The sequence below is a fragment of the Oryzias melastigma genome, linkage group LG17 (assembly GCF_002922805.2).
Source record: "Oryzias melastigma strain HK-1 linkage group LG17, ASM292280v2, whole genome shotgun sequence".
Classification (NCBI taxonomy): Eukaryota; Metazoa; Chordata; class Actinopteri; order Beloniformes; family Adrianichthyidae; genus Oryzias; species Oryzias melastigma.
Genome location: NC_050528.1, coordinates 1,276,209 through 1,293,446, shown reverse-complemented (window position 1 = coordinate 1,293,446; position 17,238 = coordinate 1,276,209). Strand labels below are relative to the sequence as shown.

The following is a 17,238-nucleotide window of genomic DNA, read 5'->3' as shown; positions in this document are numbered from 1 at the left end:
GCACACCATTGTAACATGTGCTTCACTGAGGGCCACCAGCCTTTGCAGTCAAAAACTGCTTTGCACAGCAGAGACAGACAGCTCTGTAGATCGTCTGTGCTCAGAGATCCACTTTTTATTGAGTCTTTCATGCATATTGAATGTTTTTCTGATCAGTCCAGAGGTGGAGTCCTTTAAAAGTCCTTCCTGCATTGGACTCCATGCTGTATATTGGGAGGAGTTTGAGTCCATAAAATAAAAGACCCAGGTGCCTGAATATAAAACAAATAAAAATAAAAGCTTTACTTAAAATGATAAAACAGGCACAAAATATAAAACAGGCCCTGGGATAAAACCATGCACTCCTCCCATTGCAGTTAAAAAAAAGACATTGTTCCTTGAAAACTCAATAAATAAATAGAATTAAAAAAATAAATAAAAACACATCCTGTTACAAAGACATAAGTTTTATCCACGTTTTATCCTCTTTGTAGAAATGATCAAACGATGTGCACGGAGGGAGAACTTTGTAACATATACGGCTTCTCAGTCTGTGTCCCATGTTCGCTTCTGACAGCGTATTCCCCATTTCTGCTGATTTATTCAGTCATAGGGTTTGGGCTTTTTAATGTAATTTGAGCTTTCCTGGGAAAAGAATAATGCAGTTAGATCAGTTTCAGTTGTACTTAATATTGGTTATATTTTACTGTAGTATGTTTGGTAACCCTTTAGAAGAACTACACACTATGAAACATTATTTGAGCATTACCTGATCATGAGTTAACACTTAGTTATTCATTTATAAAACATCTCTCCTACTTTATTAAGCATTAGCAAGTATCTTATGTGTTGTTAAGACTTATTTCATTATCAATTCAGTATTTGAACATTAAGTATTAAATGATTTGTAAACCAGTTATTTGGAGGTGTGTCTTTAAGCCATAAGCTCATTCACAAAGTTTTAGTAAAGGATTTCAAAAACCTTGTAATTGTATAATTATACATCAACATTTTGAAACAAGTACTGTTACTCTGTTAATCATTAAGTTATAAACCCATATTCCTGTTGTAACTCAAGACGAATTCAATTATTTTAAAAACATCTATTACTTGTTACCCGTTTTTTTGTGACCTAATGTGAGGACTTTGTATGCCTTGTAAAGTCTGTATACATGAGATGTAAAAGGCTTTGTTACTTAATCAGAAAAAGGGTGAAATAGCGGTATACAGAACACAGAAGTATTTATTATACAATTGAACAAGCTACACTTAAGAAAAAAATTACAAATATTTTTACAGTACAATAAATAAAAGTGAATCACAAGTGTCAAAACTGCACATATAAAATCATTCTAAAATAATGAAATATTCCACAGCTGGCATGAGCAGAATATCAGTTTGTCAGCACCATTTAGACTCCTGTTCTTCCTCAGTCTCACATGACAATGAATCTTCTGCATTTTGTCTTGTGCGTTTCTATTTTGCTCTTTCTTTGTCGAGAAGATTATGGAACCTTTACATCTCGTGTGAAACCTTTACAAGGCATAAATAGCCCTCACTTTAGATTAGGTCACAAAAACACTTAACTTCTTCTTTCACTTTCAGCTTACCCCTTTCGGGGTCGCCACAGCGTAACAGCACCCACCGTTTCGCATCAGTGATTTGGCAGAGTTTTTACGCCGGATGCCCTTCCTGACACAACCCTGTACTTGAGGGGCACAGGGACCCAGTTAGGCAGCAGCGTCAAGGGTCTTGCCTAAGGACCCAATCTGGGTGGAGATCAGTGGACAACCCTGGGAATCGAACCCAGGGCTCCTACGTGTCAGCCCTTCACCTAGCCCACTGAGCCACCCAGCTGCTTCATTTTCCATGTTTGTAATGACTAATTCTAAATTACTCCCTGAACTGTAGACAGTTGTATCATCAGCAAATAACAGATGATTTATATTTTTTGAGATTTTGTGGATGTCATTAATAAATAATATAAATAGTTTAGGCCCGATTATGGAACCTTGTGGAATTCCAGACAATGCTGTTTCACATTTTAATGTTGAATTATTAATCTGAACATATTGTTGTCTGTTTTCAAGATAACTTTTCAACCATTTAAATACAACACCTCTTATACCATAATTGCCCAATTTTGTTAACAAAATACTGTGGTTTACAGTATCAAATGCTTTTTGCAAATCAAGAAATAAACTAACCATGAAATGTTTTTTGTCAATTGCAGCAAGAATCTCGTCTGTTAAATGAATGAGTGCAGTAGAGGTTGATCTATTAGATCGAAACCCATACTGATATTCAAACAGTAAATTTTTTTTCAAGAAACAAATCCAATTTTTGTTTGAACCCTTTTTTCTATTATTTTTGAAAATTGTGAGAGTATGGATACTGGCCTGTATTTAGTAAATGTATGTTCATTGTTGTGTTTAACTATAGGGATTATCTTGGCTTCTTTCATTTTCTGAGGAAAAATTCCAGTTCTAAAAGAAAGGTTAAAGATGTATGTTAAGGGGCTGAGAATGTAATCTATTGTCTTTTTTACTATAATCATGTCTATCCCATCACAGTCTTTTGACGTTTTATTCTTGAATTTTCTGACAATTGTTAGAATATCATGTTCTGTAATTTCATCTATATATATAGAATTTAAAATTTTCTTTGTACTTTTTTGTGGACTGGTGTTTTCAGTATGGATAAGGTTTTCCCTCTGCTTCACAATATTGGTTCCCACATTTGCAAAGAAAGAATTAAACTCATTTGCCATTTGAGTTTCATCATTAATGACTTTTCCTTCATGCACAACATATTGTGGTATTCTTTTACCATGCGCATGTCTTTTAGTCACTTCATTTAAGGTTTTCCATATCTCCTTATTGTTATGTTTATTTTTTTCTATTTTATTTTTATAATAATCTTTTTCAGCTCTCCTCATTATTGTTGTTAGTCTGTTTTTATAAATTTTATATTTTACTTCAAGAGTTTTTGTTCTGTATTTTACAAAATTCCCATACATTTGGTTTTTCTTTCTGCACGCTTTTTGTAAGCCTGGTGTTATCCAAGGTTTGTTGACAAACTTGTTCGGTTTACTTAACTTAAATGGGCAATTTTTATTGTAGAGGTTAACATAATTTTTAACAAAGGTTGCATAGGCCTTATTCACATCTGTTACATACACACTCTCCCAATCTTGGTTTAACAAATCCTGTCTGAACAAATCAATTTCCCTTTGGGTTCTTATCCGTATAAATTTTAGTGTCTCATCTTTTGAGGTCTTTATAATAGGCTTTAACTGACATACAGTGAAAATAGGTAGATGATCACTTATTTCACTCAATATTATTCCATTCTGAGTAATATTTTGTATATCATTTGAGAAGATATTGTCTATTAATGTTGCTCCAGTAGATGTTACTCTGGTAGGTTGTGTCAAACAGGCATATCAAAGGACAGCTCAGGTCCTAAGGAGTTAAATCACGGCGGTAGCATTTAGCCGTTAGCAGCTGCTGTGTAGCCGTCTGCCTGAAGCACAAAAAGCTTCACATTAAAACGAAACAAAAACTGTCTTTTTCTGTTGAAATGCCTTTAGAGGTTGTTGTTGGTGTTAGGACATTAGAGACACTTGCTGTCAGTTTAAAGCGTTTTTAAAAGAGTTATTGGTCCTGGAAGTTAGCTTTTTAGCTAGCTTTGTTTACATTAGCCTTCTGCTTGAGCTGCTGCCGTTCTGCTGCGTTTTCTGGTGATGACATTTTGTGATCTTTTCATGACATGCAGACTTCTAGTGGAGTATTTATCCGTAATGATAAGATGAAATATAAAGCTCTGATCATAATGAGAATTAATTAAATATCCGATCCTGATCGGACAAAGGAGTCCGATTCCGATCGAGTCCTCAAACACGTGATTGGATCGGGACATCCCTATTAATAAATAAATTGTATATTATTTTAATTTTATTACTGTGTTCCAGCTCTTTTTTTTTTTTTTACTTCACGGTTTGAATATTAGAGTAAATAGTCCATCCATCCATCTTCTTCTACTCATCTGTGATGGCAGTCTAAGCAGAGATGCCCAGACTTCCCTTTCCCGGCCACTTCCTCCAGCTCCTCTGGGGGGACTCCGAGGTGTTCTCAACCCCAGGCTTGGCTCTAGGGTGGGGCCCCGGTGACGTCAGTCCGGACGGCGTAACTGGATCTATCATGTTGGTAGTCACGAAAGGGGTTCTGAACCGCTCTTTGTCTGGTTCGTCACCCAGAACCTGTCTGCCATGGGAGACACTACGAGGGGCAGAAGCCCCCAGACAGCTTAGCTCCTGAGACCAGCGTTCAAACCCCTCCACCACGTTAAGGTGGTGGTGCAGGGAGGGAACAGCCACCGTAGAGTAAATAGTAAAGTAATAAACTGTATGTATTAGTCCCTCACATCAAAAGAACACTTAAACTAAAGCAAGTTCAAAAGAAAATAAATGTACATTTTATACAGTTATTACTTTAAAAAATCTGTCATATTAGCCCCATAAATACTCCTTTACCTAGTAACAAAAATGTTATTTCAGCAATTTAAATGCTTAATATGGAAACAATTTGAAAAGTAAATCTTTAAAGGCCTCGTGCAGTGGCATTTTTTTTTTTAATTTAGAAAGTCAATGGAACTTGGAAAACGAATCTGATAAAAATATTCACTTAAAATGATCCAGTGCGATTTTATTGATCATTTTATGGTCGTGCACAGCTTTAAATTTGGGCGATAGGTGGTGATGGGCGGGGGCTGCGCATGACGTCACCTCAGGGATCTCAGAGTGTAAACAACAATGGCTATTGACTATTTAGAGGAAGTAAAAGTAAAACAAGGTTTCCGTAGGTGAACCTGCGGAAGGATCATTACCGGAAAAGGAAAGGTGCCGCCGCTGCCACGGAGCGTCCATTGTCGTCTTCCTCCAGGGCCGAGGCGGATGGAGCCCCCCCCGCCCGGGTCTGCCGCTGCTGCGGCGACGGGTGGGCTCGCTCCCCCGCCGCCCTCTCAGCCTCCCTCGCCCGCGCACAACCAAATCCGCGCATGTCCTCTTTCCAGACGGCCGGCGGGGTCCTCCTGCCTACTTATCAGTGGCTGCCCAAAATCTGAGCGACCGCGCTATCTTTGAACGCTTGAAGAGAGTCCACGGAGCCGCGGGTGACAAAATAATTATACGGGGGTTCATTTGTGACATAAATACTAATGTTTTATTGCAGTTTAAGAAAAATCACGATTTTCACCCCACGAGGCCTTTAAGACGTCTATTTAAAAAAATCATTAGTTTTGTCATGGCTTCTGATTGGACGGCAATGATACCAAAGTTGAAGTTCACTCATAATTCCACATCCATAAGAAAATAGATTCTTTAATTCTTTCTGTAGCTATAATCAGTTATATAAGTCACATGGATTTTCAGTGACTGAATAGAGAAACATACCATCATGAATCAGTCTGTTTTTCCCTCAGACCACCAGAGGGAGCCATCACCTGAATTCTGAAACTCTCCTGAGCCTCATCTTCACTCCATTTCCCATAAGCCTCTGTCTGCTGTTGCCAGACCTCACCAGCTGTCCCTCATTCAACAATCACCACAAACATTTATGAAGAGGCGGCTGTGCTCAGGTGCGAAGTCTTGTTTTGGTGTACTCCTGCATTTCTGAGCGTTACCTTCTTAAGTCCTGTTCCTGTTTAAGCCTGCCTCGACCCCAGCCTGTCTTTGACCACCGTTCTGCCTCAGCCTGTGACATACTCCTTGCCGTGACTGACCCTCGCCTGGATCCTAACTACTCTGGTTTTCCTCTGATGCCCTCATCCTGGTGTTTGACCCCTCCCTGCCTGACCCTGATTTAGTTTTGTGTGCATCACGCCTGTTGCCCTGTCTGTGCCGAATAAACCTGCTGCACTTGGATCCAACTGTCTGCCTGTTCTTGACACACACGTTGCATTAACAGAGATAAACAGTTTTTATTATTATTATTATTATTATATATATTTTTTAAAAGACAATTGGATCAAGTCACATTTATTTTCCCATCACCTTCCCACACAAAATACATGAACTGTATGACAACCATAGAACAGTTTGTAAAACTCATTTCAGGTTTACATTTTTATGAATTTCAAAAAGTAGATTAAAAGCAATGATTGAGTTTACAGCATTTACAGTTTCTTGTCTAACTGCATGGTTTGGACTAAATGCTGGAATGTTAAAAAAAATTGTTTAAACATTTTCCCAATAAAATACAAGAAAACCCAAATAACAAAAACCGAGAAAACTCCCCAAAGATTATAATCTACAACTACACTAAAAATATAAGAATTGAAAGAGAAAATGTTAGTTTGTTTTCAGACAGATTCATGAAAACACCCTCTAAACAAAGTAAAATGCAGAGATTTCCTTTAAAGACTATAAAATTATATCAATATCAAGTTTTTTTTATCTCACACAACTGCAAATCAACTAACAAAGACAAAATGTCCTATCATAATTATACAACAAAAATGTTTTTGTGACTTAACCTGAACAGTAAAGAAAACAGAATTCCATTCATAGTCATGTTTCATTATTTTGCTTGTTTCAAACTAATATTATTATCAAAGGGAAAACGTTTTGATTTTGTTATAATTTCTTATTGTAAATCAAATATCAGAGATAAAGAAAATGATGGAAATAACATGATTATTATTTAAAATAAAATCTTACAATTGCTTACTTGAATTAATTGAAGAATCAAGTATTTTATTTATATATTATGTGTAAAGGAATAATTGAAGTTCTGACATCATAAATGTATTTTAAAATGGAAAAAAACATGATTATAAGCGATCCAAAACTAACATTAAGATTGAGTTTTATTTACTAGAAAGAAATAAATGATTAAAACGTTCATCCACAGAAGTTCTTTGATGACGACAGCCAGTCTCTGCTCTCATTCTTGTCTTTCAATGGAGAAACTCTCTGATGTTCTCACTGTAAAGTAAACACAGAATAATTTTACCATGAAAGTACTTTTTGAAAGTACTAATTGTTTTCTTCTAATTTAACACCACCAACAGTTTTTTTCCTAGACGTGAATATAAAAACAGTCTTACCTTCTAATGTATAAAACTGGACAAGTGGCTCCAGTGAGGATCATTCTTGTTCTTGTATCCCTCGTCTTTGATCCAAGCAGTGATGTTGTTGAGCTGTTCCTCGGTCATGACATCTTTACCCTGAAGCAGGCGGAACCACTTGTCCACCATATTTCTGCTGTTTTCTTGAACTCTCTTTTCAAAGCTAGACAGCCTGGTTTTACTCTTCTTCAGGTTCTGAGAGCTCTTGAAGTTGCTGCCACCGCTGATATGATCACAGCTCACCGCTGCACCAATGACCATCAGTTTGAAGGTGCTGTCCACATCGTCCCTGCTGATGGCAGTGGCGAGTAATGTTGGGAGTTTTTCAGGTGTTGATGCTGGAAAGTTCTGAACTTTTTCTTGGAGTGCTCCAGCGTTCTGAAGTTGAAGGCCGTCATGTTTCTGCACATCAGCATTTAGATCGACGGTTGAGGACTTTGGTCCAACTTCAAGCATGGCTTTGGCTAATTTGCTGTTCTGGTTCATTTTCCGAGCTTCCAGGATACTATTGAGTGGAGGTTGATGATCTGTGTTAAAGATTTGTTTCGTTTTGAAGTGTTTTTGCCATTTTATGTAGTAATTTATTTTTCCAACTTGTTCCTTAAGAGTTGTCTGGTTTTTATTCATGATCTGCTTTGGTCCACCTTCCCCTGCCATGTACCAGTCTCCACCTCTGAGTCTTTCAGCCCACTGCTTGTGCTTGATGAACGATCCCCATTGACTGGGATGTTGGAGTAAAGTGTTGGCTTCTACAGATCGCAGGTGATCAGCTTCTTGTGAGATCTCCACCTCATTGGCTGTTGGTTTCCTGGCTTTTGCCAAAGCCAAAAACAGGCTGTTCTTTCCTTTGCTGTCACTGATCACTATCTTGTTATCAATGTAAGCATCAAAATGACCATCAGGATTTTTGTCACTCTTTGGTCTGTAGACCAGTGTTACTGTCTGATCAGAGGGTTTGCTGCGTGGGTTCACTTCCCGCATTGTAGTAAGACTTCCATCTTCATTCTCTGTCAGGATAACAACTCTGGTTCTTGTAGCCTCTGACAGAACTCTCACATCAAGGATGGTCCCCCCACTGCTGGGGCTTTGGATCTTCTCTGCATAAGACTTTGAGAGTTGAGTATCTGGATTAACAGTCATGTCTGCAGTGGGCTTGTGAGCAGCTTTAAACTTCTCTCCTATTTTCTTGACGCCCTTTTGAATCTGTTCTCCAAGAACCCCATTCACTTTATCTTGTACTAGAGAAACGATGTGACCGGAGAACTTCTGGTGAAAAACCTCCACCATTGCATCAGCCAGTAATTCAGAAATAGCATCGGCTATATCTTGCCTGAGTGATTTCAAGATGTCTGAGTCTGAAGCTGAAAGCTCTTCTTCTTTCACATTTTCCAGAATGTTTTTATTTTCTTTGAATGTTTCCAGCTGCTTTTGAAGATTCGAGAAGAACTTTGTGGAGATAGTAGATACTACAGCAATGGCTTCTCCTGCTAGTATAGAGTAATGTGTAGCTTGAATGACTTGAAGAAATACCCGGAGTTTTCCTTTGGCTTCCTCTTTAGCTCTGTCCGTTACTTTGATAAGAGATGAGTTGAGCTTGTTCTGCCAACTAAGGTCTGCATAGAATGGCTGCAGTGCGGTTTTGCTTAATTTTTTGAAAACTTCAAGGAGATTGCCTTTTCTTTTTTCATCTTTGAGGAGGTCTTTAAGTTGTTCCGTATCCACCAGGTGTAGTAGTACGGTAGAATCTACTAAAGATTTCAGTGGGTCTTTCTCCAAGTTGGATTTAACATCATTTGTTATTCTCTTTGTCAGATCATTTTTAATACTCTTTATTATTTGTTTCATTATTTCTTCCTCTGCTTTTCCAAGTCCTTGAAAAAAAATGTCTTTCCCTATTTTTTTACTGACCTGTTTCACAGCATTTCTTAAGTTTGTCGTTGTGACAGCACTCATACTGTCTTTAGCCTGTTTGGAGATTAACTTTGGAAGTGCTTTGAGCTTTTTGCCTAAACCTTTCAATGCCATTTTGCAAGCTTTGAAGCCTTTAGAAATCAACTTGCCAACTCCAGCTGTAAGAAGTGACACACCAATGGAAATGGCTTTCTGTATAGCCCAGTCTTTCCAGCTGAACTCTCCTGTCACTAGGGCCTCAATGCCATAGATGCAGTCTGATATTCCTTCAGTTATGAGTCCAATGCCAACTTGAGCCAGTGTTCCGCAAGTGAATACAGCAAGCAAAACTCCAGCAACAATCTGTAAGACTCCAAGAAAAAACACCAAAGACGCTCCCCAATAAGAGGGTTCTTGCTCAACAGCAAAGGCATACTGCAGACCACCGTTGTAGAGGTTGTAGGCTTCAACTTGGAGTTCTTCATCTGAACTTGAAACCAGAGAGAAAACTGGAGATTTCTTGGCCACAGCATTTCTATGTTTCTCTTTGATCTCATCTAACTTCTCAATGGCTTCAGATATGTTTTTACCCCAAAATTCATACATGTTGCATCGAGTTGTAAATTGCTTTTCAAGACTTGTTTGTTCATTCTTGGCTGATTCAACAGAACCCATCTTCACAAACTGCAAACAGATCCAAGACTCCTCATTAAGGCACTGTAAGGACTCTGCTGCTTTTTCCAGATCTTCTCTGGCCTTTGAGAGATAGTTATCCTTCCTCTGCATGATCGTACAGTAAGCATGATTGTAGAAAGCAATTGCTGCCCAGCTTTCATCCTGGTTCATGGCTTTTTGAAACAGTTTGACTCCAAGGTCCCATTTCTTGTCATCAAGTGCAAGATTTCCAAACTTTACAAAGTGATAAATGCTGGAACATGGGGATTCTTGATTTTCAGACTGACTTTTTGCCTCTGCCAAATCAACCTTCAGACTCTGTTTCAGTTCATCCCTCTTCAGCTGGTCTATATCTTCTGATTTAGTTTGCAGCCAAATGCCCCAGAACTCATTCATGATAGCTACCACAACACTTTTTTCATCTTCACCTGTAATCTTGTGAACTTCTTGAAGCGTGTTGCAGTAGTCTGAGAAAAGTTCTTCCCTTAATTTCATTTCATGGACATCATTCATCATGCAACTTATTCTTTCCTCTGCAAGTGTGTCTCTTGTACTCTTAGCTTCCTCTAGAGAGGTTCCTGTCTTAAAACCTTGTTGAAGATGTTCAGTGGACATGATGATCTGGGCAGATCCAGGTTTGCCTTTGCGAGCCGTTCGTCCAAAAGCCTGAAGTTCCACTCTTGTGTTCTCTGAAAGGAACGAGAGGATCACAAACAATCCCCCGTTATTGTTCACGTCTTTGGAAACTTTTATGTCCGTTCCTCGTCCGGCAAGGTTTGTGGCAACTATGACATCTCCAGGAAGAAGTGTTTTCTCTATTTTGCTCAAGCTGTCTCTGTCGCTCCGACAGTAGAGAATTATTTCACCAGGGACGCTGCTTTTCAGATCGTCATGGATCTCTTTAGCTTTGTTGATTGTTTCACAGATTATCAGAGCTGCTCTTCCATCCCTGTATGAATTTTTGGAGATCTGAGCCATCACCGCATTCTTTATTTCAGATTTCCACTCTTCAGATGAGGTTGTCACTATTCCTTGGACTTCAAATAACTTCTTTCTGTTGAATGCTGGCATTTTGCAGGCAGTTAGGTTTGGGTAAAGGTTCTTCAGAAACAGAATGTCTTTTTCACTGCCAAGAGTTCCAGTTGTTCCATAGATCTTCCCATGGTACTTTTCAAAGAAGGCAACGTTGGAAATGTAGTTGGTCACAGTTGAAATGGTGCTGAGTTTGATTTGGTGTTTAATCTCCACAAACTGCTGGAGACCATCTCCCCATTTCTTATTTAGTTCCACGATCCCTGTGGATCTGAAGTCCACTGGACAAACTTGTTTGTTTTCCACAACGTAGTCTCGTCCTTCCCTCAGTTGCAATGCCAGAAATGCATTCTGAGTCCACACTGACATTTTTGTTTCTATCAACTTCTTCAAGAATCCAGGAATCCTGATTTTGTCTTTGTTGTTTGTGCATGGGGTGTACTGAATCTTCTCTGAGATCAGATCAGCTATTGGATAAATTAGAGTTTCCTCAGAGTCATAAAGAGGACAACAAAACCCTTCCTTCATGACAAGAAATGTCAGTTCTGGAATTGAGTTTTTATCATAGGGGCTGAGTTTTTTGAGAGAAAGCAATCCTTTCTCATTGACAGTATAAACAGTAAAGCCATAGGGAACATAGTTTTCCAGTTCTTCAAAAAGGTTAACCACTGCCACTTGACTCACTGATTTCAGTTTGTTGCGAAGTTCATCTGGTTTACTTTTGTAGATGTCCTCAGCAAACCCCTTGGGTACAGTGTTGGTTTCTTCAGCAATACGTAAAATATCCATTGGGTCTGATATTTCAGTTTCTTCTGTGTCGATTGAGTCAAAAATGGCCTTGAAAAATGAAGCTGGGGGGCCTCGCACAAATGTCTGATGTGCTGAGGAGACATAGGCATACTGACGGACATGACCCCAGATCATGGCCAGAATAGTGTTGAGGTGCTGCATGCAAACCATGGGACTGGACAGGTAGGTCAGCTGTACCCCTTGGTCAAGCAGCAGGGAGTCCACTTCATCAATGATGATGCACTGATATTTACGATCCGGCCTCACATCCTTCATCTCAAATATCTGGCGTAGATGATCTGCAGCAAAGGTTTCAATAGTTCCATAGATCACATCCTTCTGGTAGCATTCTTTTCTTTCACTGTCCTCAGTCTTGTTTGTGTTTGTGTCCACCGTAATGCCGAAGTGCTTAAAGAATTTACCCCATTCTTCTGCATCTCTTTGACACAACACTGAAGAGCTGGAGACCACATCAACTTTTTCTCCTCTCAACACACGCAGCACTGCTAACATCGCAATGACACAAGACTTTCCCTCCCCAGTGCCCATTTCCAGGAGCTTCCCAGTGTCAGACAAGGCTAAGAGGCACCAGCTAATCATCTGAGTGGCTCTGGGCCACCACTTCCCCTCAGCCATGTGCTGATGAACAGCACTGCATAAGACTGCAAGGATCTCTTGAAGGTTCTCTTTGTCCATACTCTGACTCAGAGTTTTTGCTCGCTCTACATCTTTGTACTTTTTAATTTCACCACTTTGAATCAAGTTTGTGACATGATTTACAATACTGTAGGAGTCAGTCAGTGTTTGCTCATCAATATCTTTCATCTGACGCATTTCCTCAAAAAGCATGTCAATGGTTTTGCTTTTTTCATCTTTCAGGCTCTTGTCCAAGTGCTGGATAAGGTTCTTAGTTTGATAAGAACCTAAAAGATCAAGAAGAGTTTGATTGCTGTCATCAGTCCATGTGGAGGAAACCTGGTATGTTTCCAACAGGTGTAAAACCTTCATGATGGAAGTGCAGCCTTCAGTGGAATGGTGCTGAGTTAATGCTCCAAGTAGGTTTAATGTTTCAACCGGTGACCAAGCATGTCTGCTAAGGTTCAAAACTGTCTCAAAAATCTGTTTGGTTTCTTCATTTAAACCCTGGATTTGCCTTGCACAGCTGAGTAGATCCTCCAGACACCATCTTCCAGCTTCTGCTTCACCACAAACGACTCGAACCAGATTCTCCAGAATCGTCAGGATAAAGATCTCGTTAGACTGCAGCGTCTGTCCTGAAACTTTTGTCAAGATGTTGGAGATTGGACTTTCAGTGTTCAAATCTTTGTTCATATTAGAGTGAAGGACTTGAAATAAAGCTTTCACACATTGTTTTCTTGGTTTCATTTCAAGACTTTTATACCTTTGCATGATGTTTTGCAGAACTTGAGCACCAAACATCAGTAGATCTTTGCTTGTTAGCTTTGACAAATCAAGATTCTCCAAAGAATCGAGACTTTGTTCTTCAATCAGGAATCCACGAGGAAGCTGAGGAACCCCCTTTCCCATCACCTCTTTTGAATGCTGAATGTAGTCGGACACAAAGTCACTGAATGTGCCGTACACTATGTCAGCTTCATAAACCTCCTGAGAGGAAGTTTCTGTTGTCTTGTTTGTGTTGAAGGAGATCCCAAGGGAGGTATAAAAGCCAGACCACTCTTTCATCCGCTCGTCTGATTGAATATCAGAGTTCAGAACAATGTCCAGTTTGTTTCCTCGGCAGACCTGTAGAGCTGCATACATAGCTAACACACACTGGTCTGCTGTTGTACCAACCAGCTGTGGCACTTGAGTCTTCTCCTTCAGCAGCATGACACACCATTGTAACATGTGCTTCACTGAGGGCCACCAGCCTTTGGAGTCAAAAACTGCTTTGCACAGCAGAGACAGACAGCTCTGTAGATCATCTGTGCTCAGAGATCCACTTTTTATTGAGTCTTTCATGCATGTTGAATGTTTTTCTGGATGTTCAGAGTACATTAAGACATTTTTTGTGATGTTTTTTATCATTTCAATCATAGAATCGTCTAGATTTTGTGACAATTTTAACTCTGCAAGAGCAGCAAGTAGATTTCTTTCATCACTTTTTCTGAGAATTTTGGGGAAATCTTCATAGATGTTTTCAGCAAAGTCAATAGCTTCAGTGAGAGACCGTCCAGAGTCGTCTCTCCAGTCTGGGGATACATCATACACTTTGACCAGTGTCAGGAGTCCAGTTATGGAAGCTTCCTGCTCACATTTCTGTGACAGTCCTTGAAGCAGATTCAGAGCCTCCATTGGAGTCCACTGGTTTTCTTTCACAAGTCTTAAGACCATTCCAGTGGACTCTGAGTGTGTTTCCTTGGTGTTTAGATCCATGAGTGTGGATAACAGAAGCTTCAAGGTTTTGATTTCCATCTTTAAAGTGAACACAGACTCTCTTTCAACAGCATTCTGCAGGGATGATATGAGGATGCCGAGGAATTCTGTAGGAAAAAGAAGACCAGCTGAGAGCTCATCTTCAGCCCATTGTTTGGCTATGAGGACTGCATCTGTGTCAGAGCTGTTGCTGTCAGTGAAGAAATGCATCATGGTGAGATACAGAGCCTGGGTCAACAGGAAACTGTCAGCAGCACTGCATGCTGATTGGCTGATAGATCCTACGAGGAACTGCATGTGGTCACAAAGCATTTGTAGGGATTCTTCCTCTATTGTTTCCACTGACAGCACACATAGTTCTGTGATGTAGACTTGGGCGTGCTGCAGCGTGGAGAGTGATGGAAGAGCGGGAATCCATTCCTCAAAGAGGAGTTTGTCCAGAGCTGACAGGATCTTTCCCAGCTGGTCAGAGGAAAGTTCATCCAGACTGAGATCTGCAACCTCAAATCCACATTTCAGAGAGAGACTCTCTAAGAGGTCATCTCTGTCTCCGTCTGACTCAAATTCATCCAAATGTCCTTTCAGAACTTTTCTTTTGGACTCCTGTTCTGAAATGTTGGTTCTCAGATGTTGTTCATACTGTTCCTTAGCTTGTTGCTGAGATTCTTGCAGTCTTTGATTTAGCGCCTTTTCTCTTCTCTGTCGTTCTTCCTCTCTTTCTCTCTCCTTTCTCTCTCTCTTCTCTCTTTCTCTCTTCTCTCTCTCTCTCTCCTCTCTTTCTTGGTCATTGATTTCCTTATTGAAGCAGTTTTTACACTTGTACATTCCATGTTTCCCAACTGGTCTGTAATATTCTCCTCCATTGAACACATGTACATATTGTCCACGAACTGTATCTTGGTATAAATGATCAAACGATGTGCACGGAGGGAGAACTTTGTAGCAAATGCGGCATCTCAGTTCGTCTCCCATGTGACATTCTGATGGTTTATTCCCCATTTCTGCTGAGTTATTCAGGTGTTAGGTTGAAATTTGAGCTTTCCTGAAAAGAAAAGAAATTGTTTATTTTAAATATACGATACAGTTAATGGTAACTCAAAGTCAATTACTGCTTATCTTTTGCAAATTTATTTTTAAACAATTTTTTTGTATCATTATGGCCCCCAGCAGCAGTCTAACTCCAAGGGCCATATTATTTTTGCAAAAAGATGAAAACATGTAAAAAGCCCCAAAAAGGCCTCAAAGGAAGGGCCTAAGCCCAAGCAGACATGACCAGTGTGTAGCAGAGCACAAAATACACAAAACGACACACTCAATCCTAACCACAAAACTGCTGTATTGTTTCTGCATTGTTTAATTTTTCTTCTCCATCTTTTTCTTTCTTACTGTCAGTTTGAGCGAAAACTGAAAAGTCCCCCAAATTTCCACACACCTAGGGAAAATTGGAAATGAATATTCTGCATGGTGCGCGTAACCCCTCCAAAACGATGACATCATGGCGAGCGTTTCCGCCCAAAAAAAAATAATCTTGAATATTTAAAAAAAAGGCACTTTCAGTGCAAGCTACAAAGACAAATACCTCCAATGCGGGTTTATCAATTGTTATGTACCTTCCTCCGGCAGAAATGGGAACGTACTGAGGCAAAATGTTGCAATTAGAAGTTGTAGAATTTGAATGGCGTACGCGTGGCAAGGCTGCAACCGACACAGTTTTGTCCGAACTGCGTAAAATGGGTATTCACACGTTTGGAGGCTCAAGCTGAACAAAACAATATAACATACAAAACTGCAATCCTTAAAATCCGGCCCTGGTGGTCAAAAAACCTTTGCAAAGAAACTGCTGACTCGGCAGAGACATCTTTTGCTGAAAAAAATTCAGAATTCAGGAACGAAACAAACGTAGCTGTCGGGGATATCCAAAGGTAGTTTTTGAAATTATTATGGGATGGCCACCAGATCTATGGTTTGATGGTCATCTTGTTTCAAAATCTAAGATTTGGCGATATTCACGTTTGTGAAAAGGAACTTTGTGTTTGCATTATTTTCTCAAAATTTCACACACAAGTTGCAAGCACAGGTCTACCACGTCCCCTAAAGTTTAGAAGTGGTCGCCATCTTGAATATTTCACAAAAACAATTTTACTACAAGCTAAGATAAAAATTCAACCCATGGGTTTTTTCTCCAGTCATTTCCATACTCGGGAATATTCAAATGGCACCCGCTTAGGTGGCAAACTCATATTACAAGCGCATTTTTGAAAGGATCACTGTGAAAATGTAATATGTAGATCCCAGGCTGAGGCTTTAATGATTATTATGACATAGGATATGAACACATGAGGAATGTGGGCGTGGTTAGCTAATAACCTGCGTTGCTCAGGTAATCCAAAAATTTACTTTTGCAGATTCTTCTGAAACTAACGTCAATCTGTTCGGTGACCTCAGGCAAACAAAACATAAAATGGTTGCTATGGAGATAAAACCAACATAAACGCCGCCATTTTGAAAAAAGTGCTTTTTCAATCAATTTCTCACATACATCTCAGACCAGATATACAGAATGGGGGCGGGGGGGGGGGGTGATAGTGGCTGTTTAGCAAGTGAGCTCATGCCACTCGCTGCTTTATTTTATATCAGTTTTTGTCTTTCAGAGGCTTACTTAATTAAACTGAATTGAAATACATCAAGTTTTTTTTTTGTTTTACATAAAATCAAATTGGCCTCATACAAGTAATAGTAAATATCTCAGCATCATCTTCTCTCCTGTTAGTAGGAAGGTGAACTTTACACACTAACTCACATTTTAAAAATCTGGAGTAGTCTTTATGTTTTACTGTTAAAACAAAAAAAGCACTTTATTTTGACTCCATCCATCCATTTTCTTAGCCTGCTACATCTAGGTGGGGGAGTTTAAAGGGGCCCTACCATGATTTTCTTCAGCCTTTCAGAGTAAACTACAGTATATCCATATATATAGTCATATATTACATTGGGAACACTAAAAAAACAAATTAATTATGAATTCTGAGTCTTTTTTGTGGACCATTTTATTGCCAGCACTGAAATAACTTTAGATCTTCTTCAGTTGGTAATTCACAAATTACCAATTTGAAATATCAAAACAAAATCCTTTGTGAAGAAGCATTCCACCAAAGCCTTTAAATTAGCTTCTATTAAAATGGACAAATATTGTCATTATTTAATTTTAGGTTTTAACATGTGCACCCTTAGAGCTTTAAACATGAAAAGACCTGGTGACACTTTAGAGCAGGGGTCTCAAACTCGCGGCCCGCGGGCCATCTGCGGCCCGCAGGATGATGATTTGCGGCCCGCGTCTTCATATGAAAG

At 39.4% G+C, this 17,238-nt stretch overlaps 1 protein-coding gene across 2 annotated transcripts in view; it reads right to left on the bottom strand.

Moving 5' to 3' along the window:
- Nucleotides 1–5,226: 5,226 nt before the first annotated feature.
- The window catches only part of LOC112147840, a 16,785-nt gene continuing 4,773 nt past the window's right edge, over nucleotides 5,227–17,238 (bottom strand). For both annotated transcript variants that reach the window (XM_024274478.2, XM_024274477.2), the window contains exons 2-3: nucleotides 7,087–14,932; nucleotides 5,227–6,964 (exon numbers count right to left, since the gene is read on the bottom strand). In XM_024274478.2, coding sequence (XP_024130246.1) covers nucleotides 7,090–14,889 — 7,800 coding nt within the window. In that variant the 5' untranslated portion in view covers nucleotides 14,890–14,932 and the 3' untranslated portion in view covers nucleotides 5,227–6,964; nucleotides 7,087–7,089. The remainder of the gene's footprint in view (nucleotides 6,965–7,086; nucleotides 14,933–17,238) is intronic.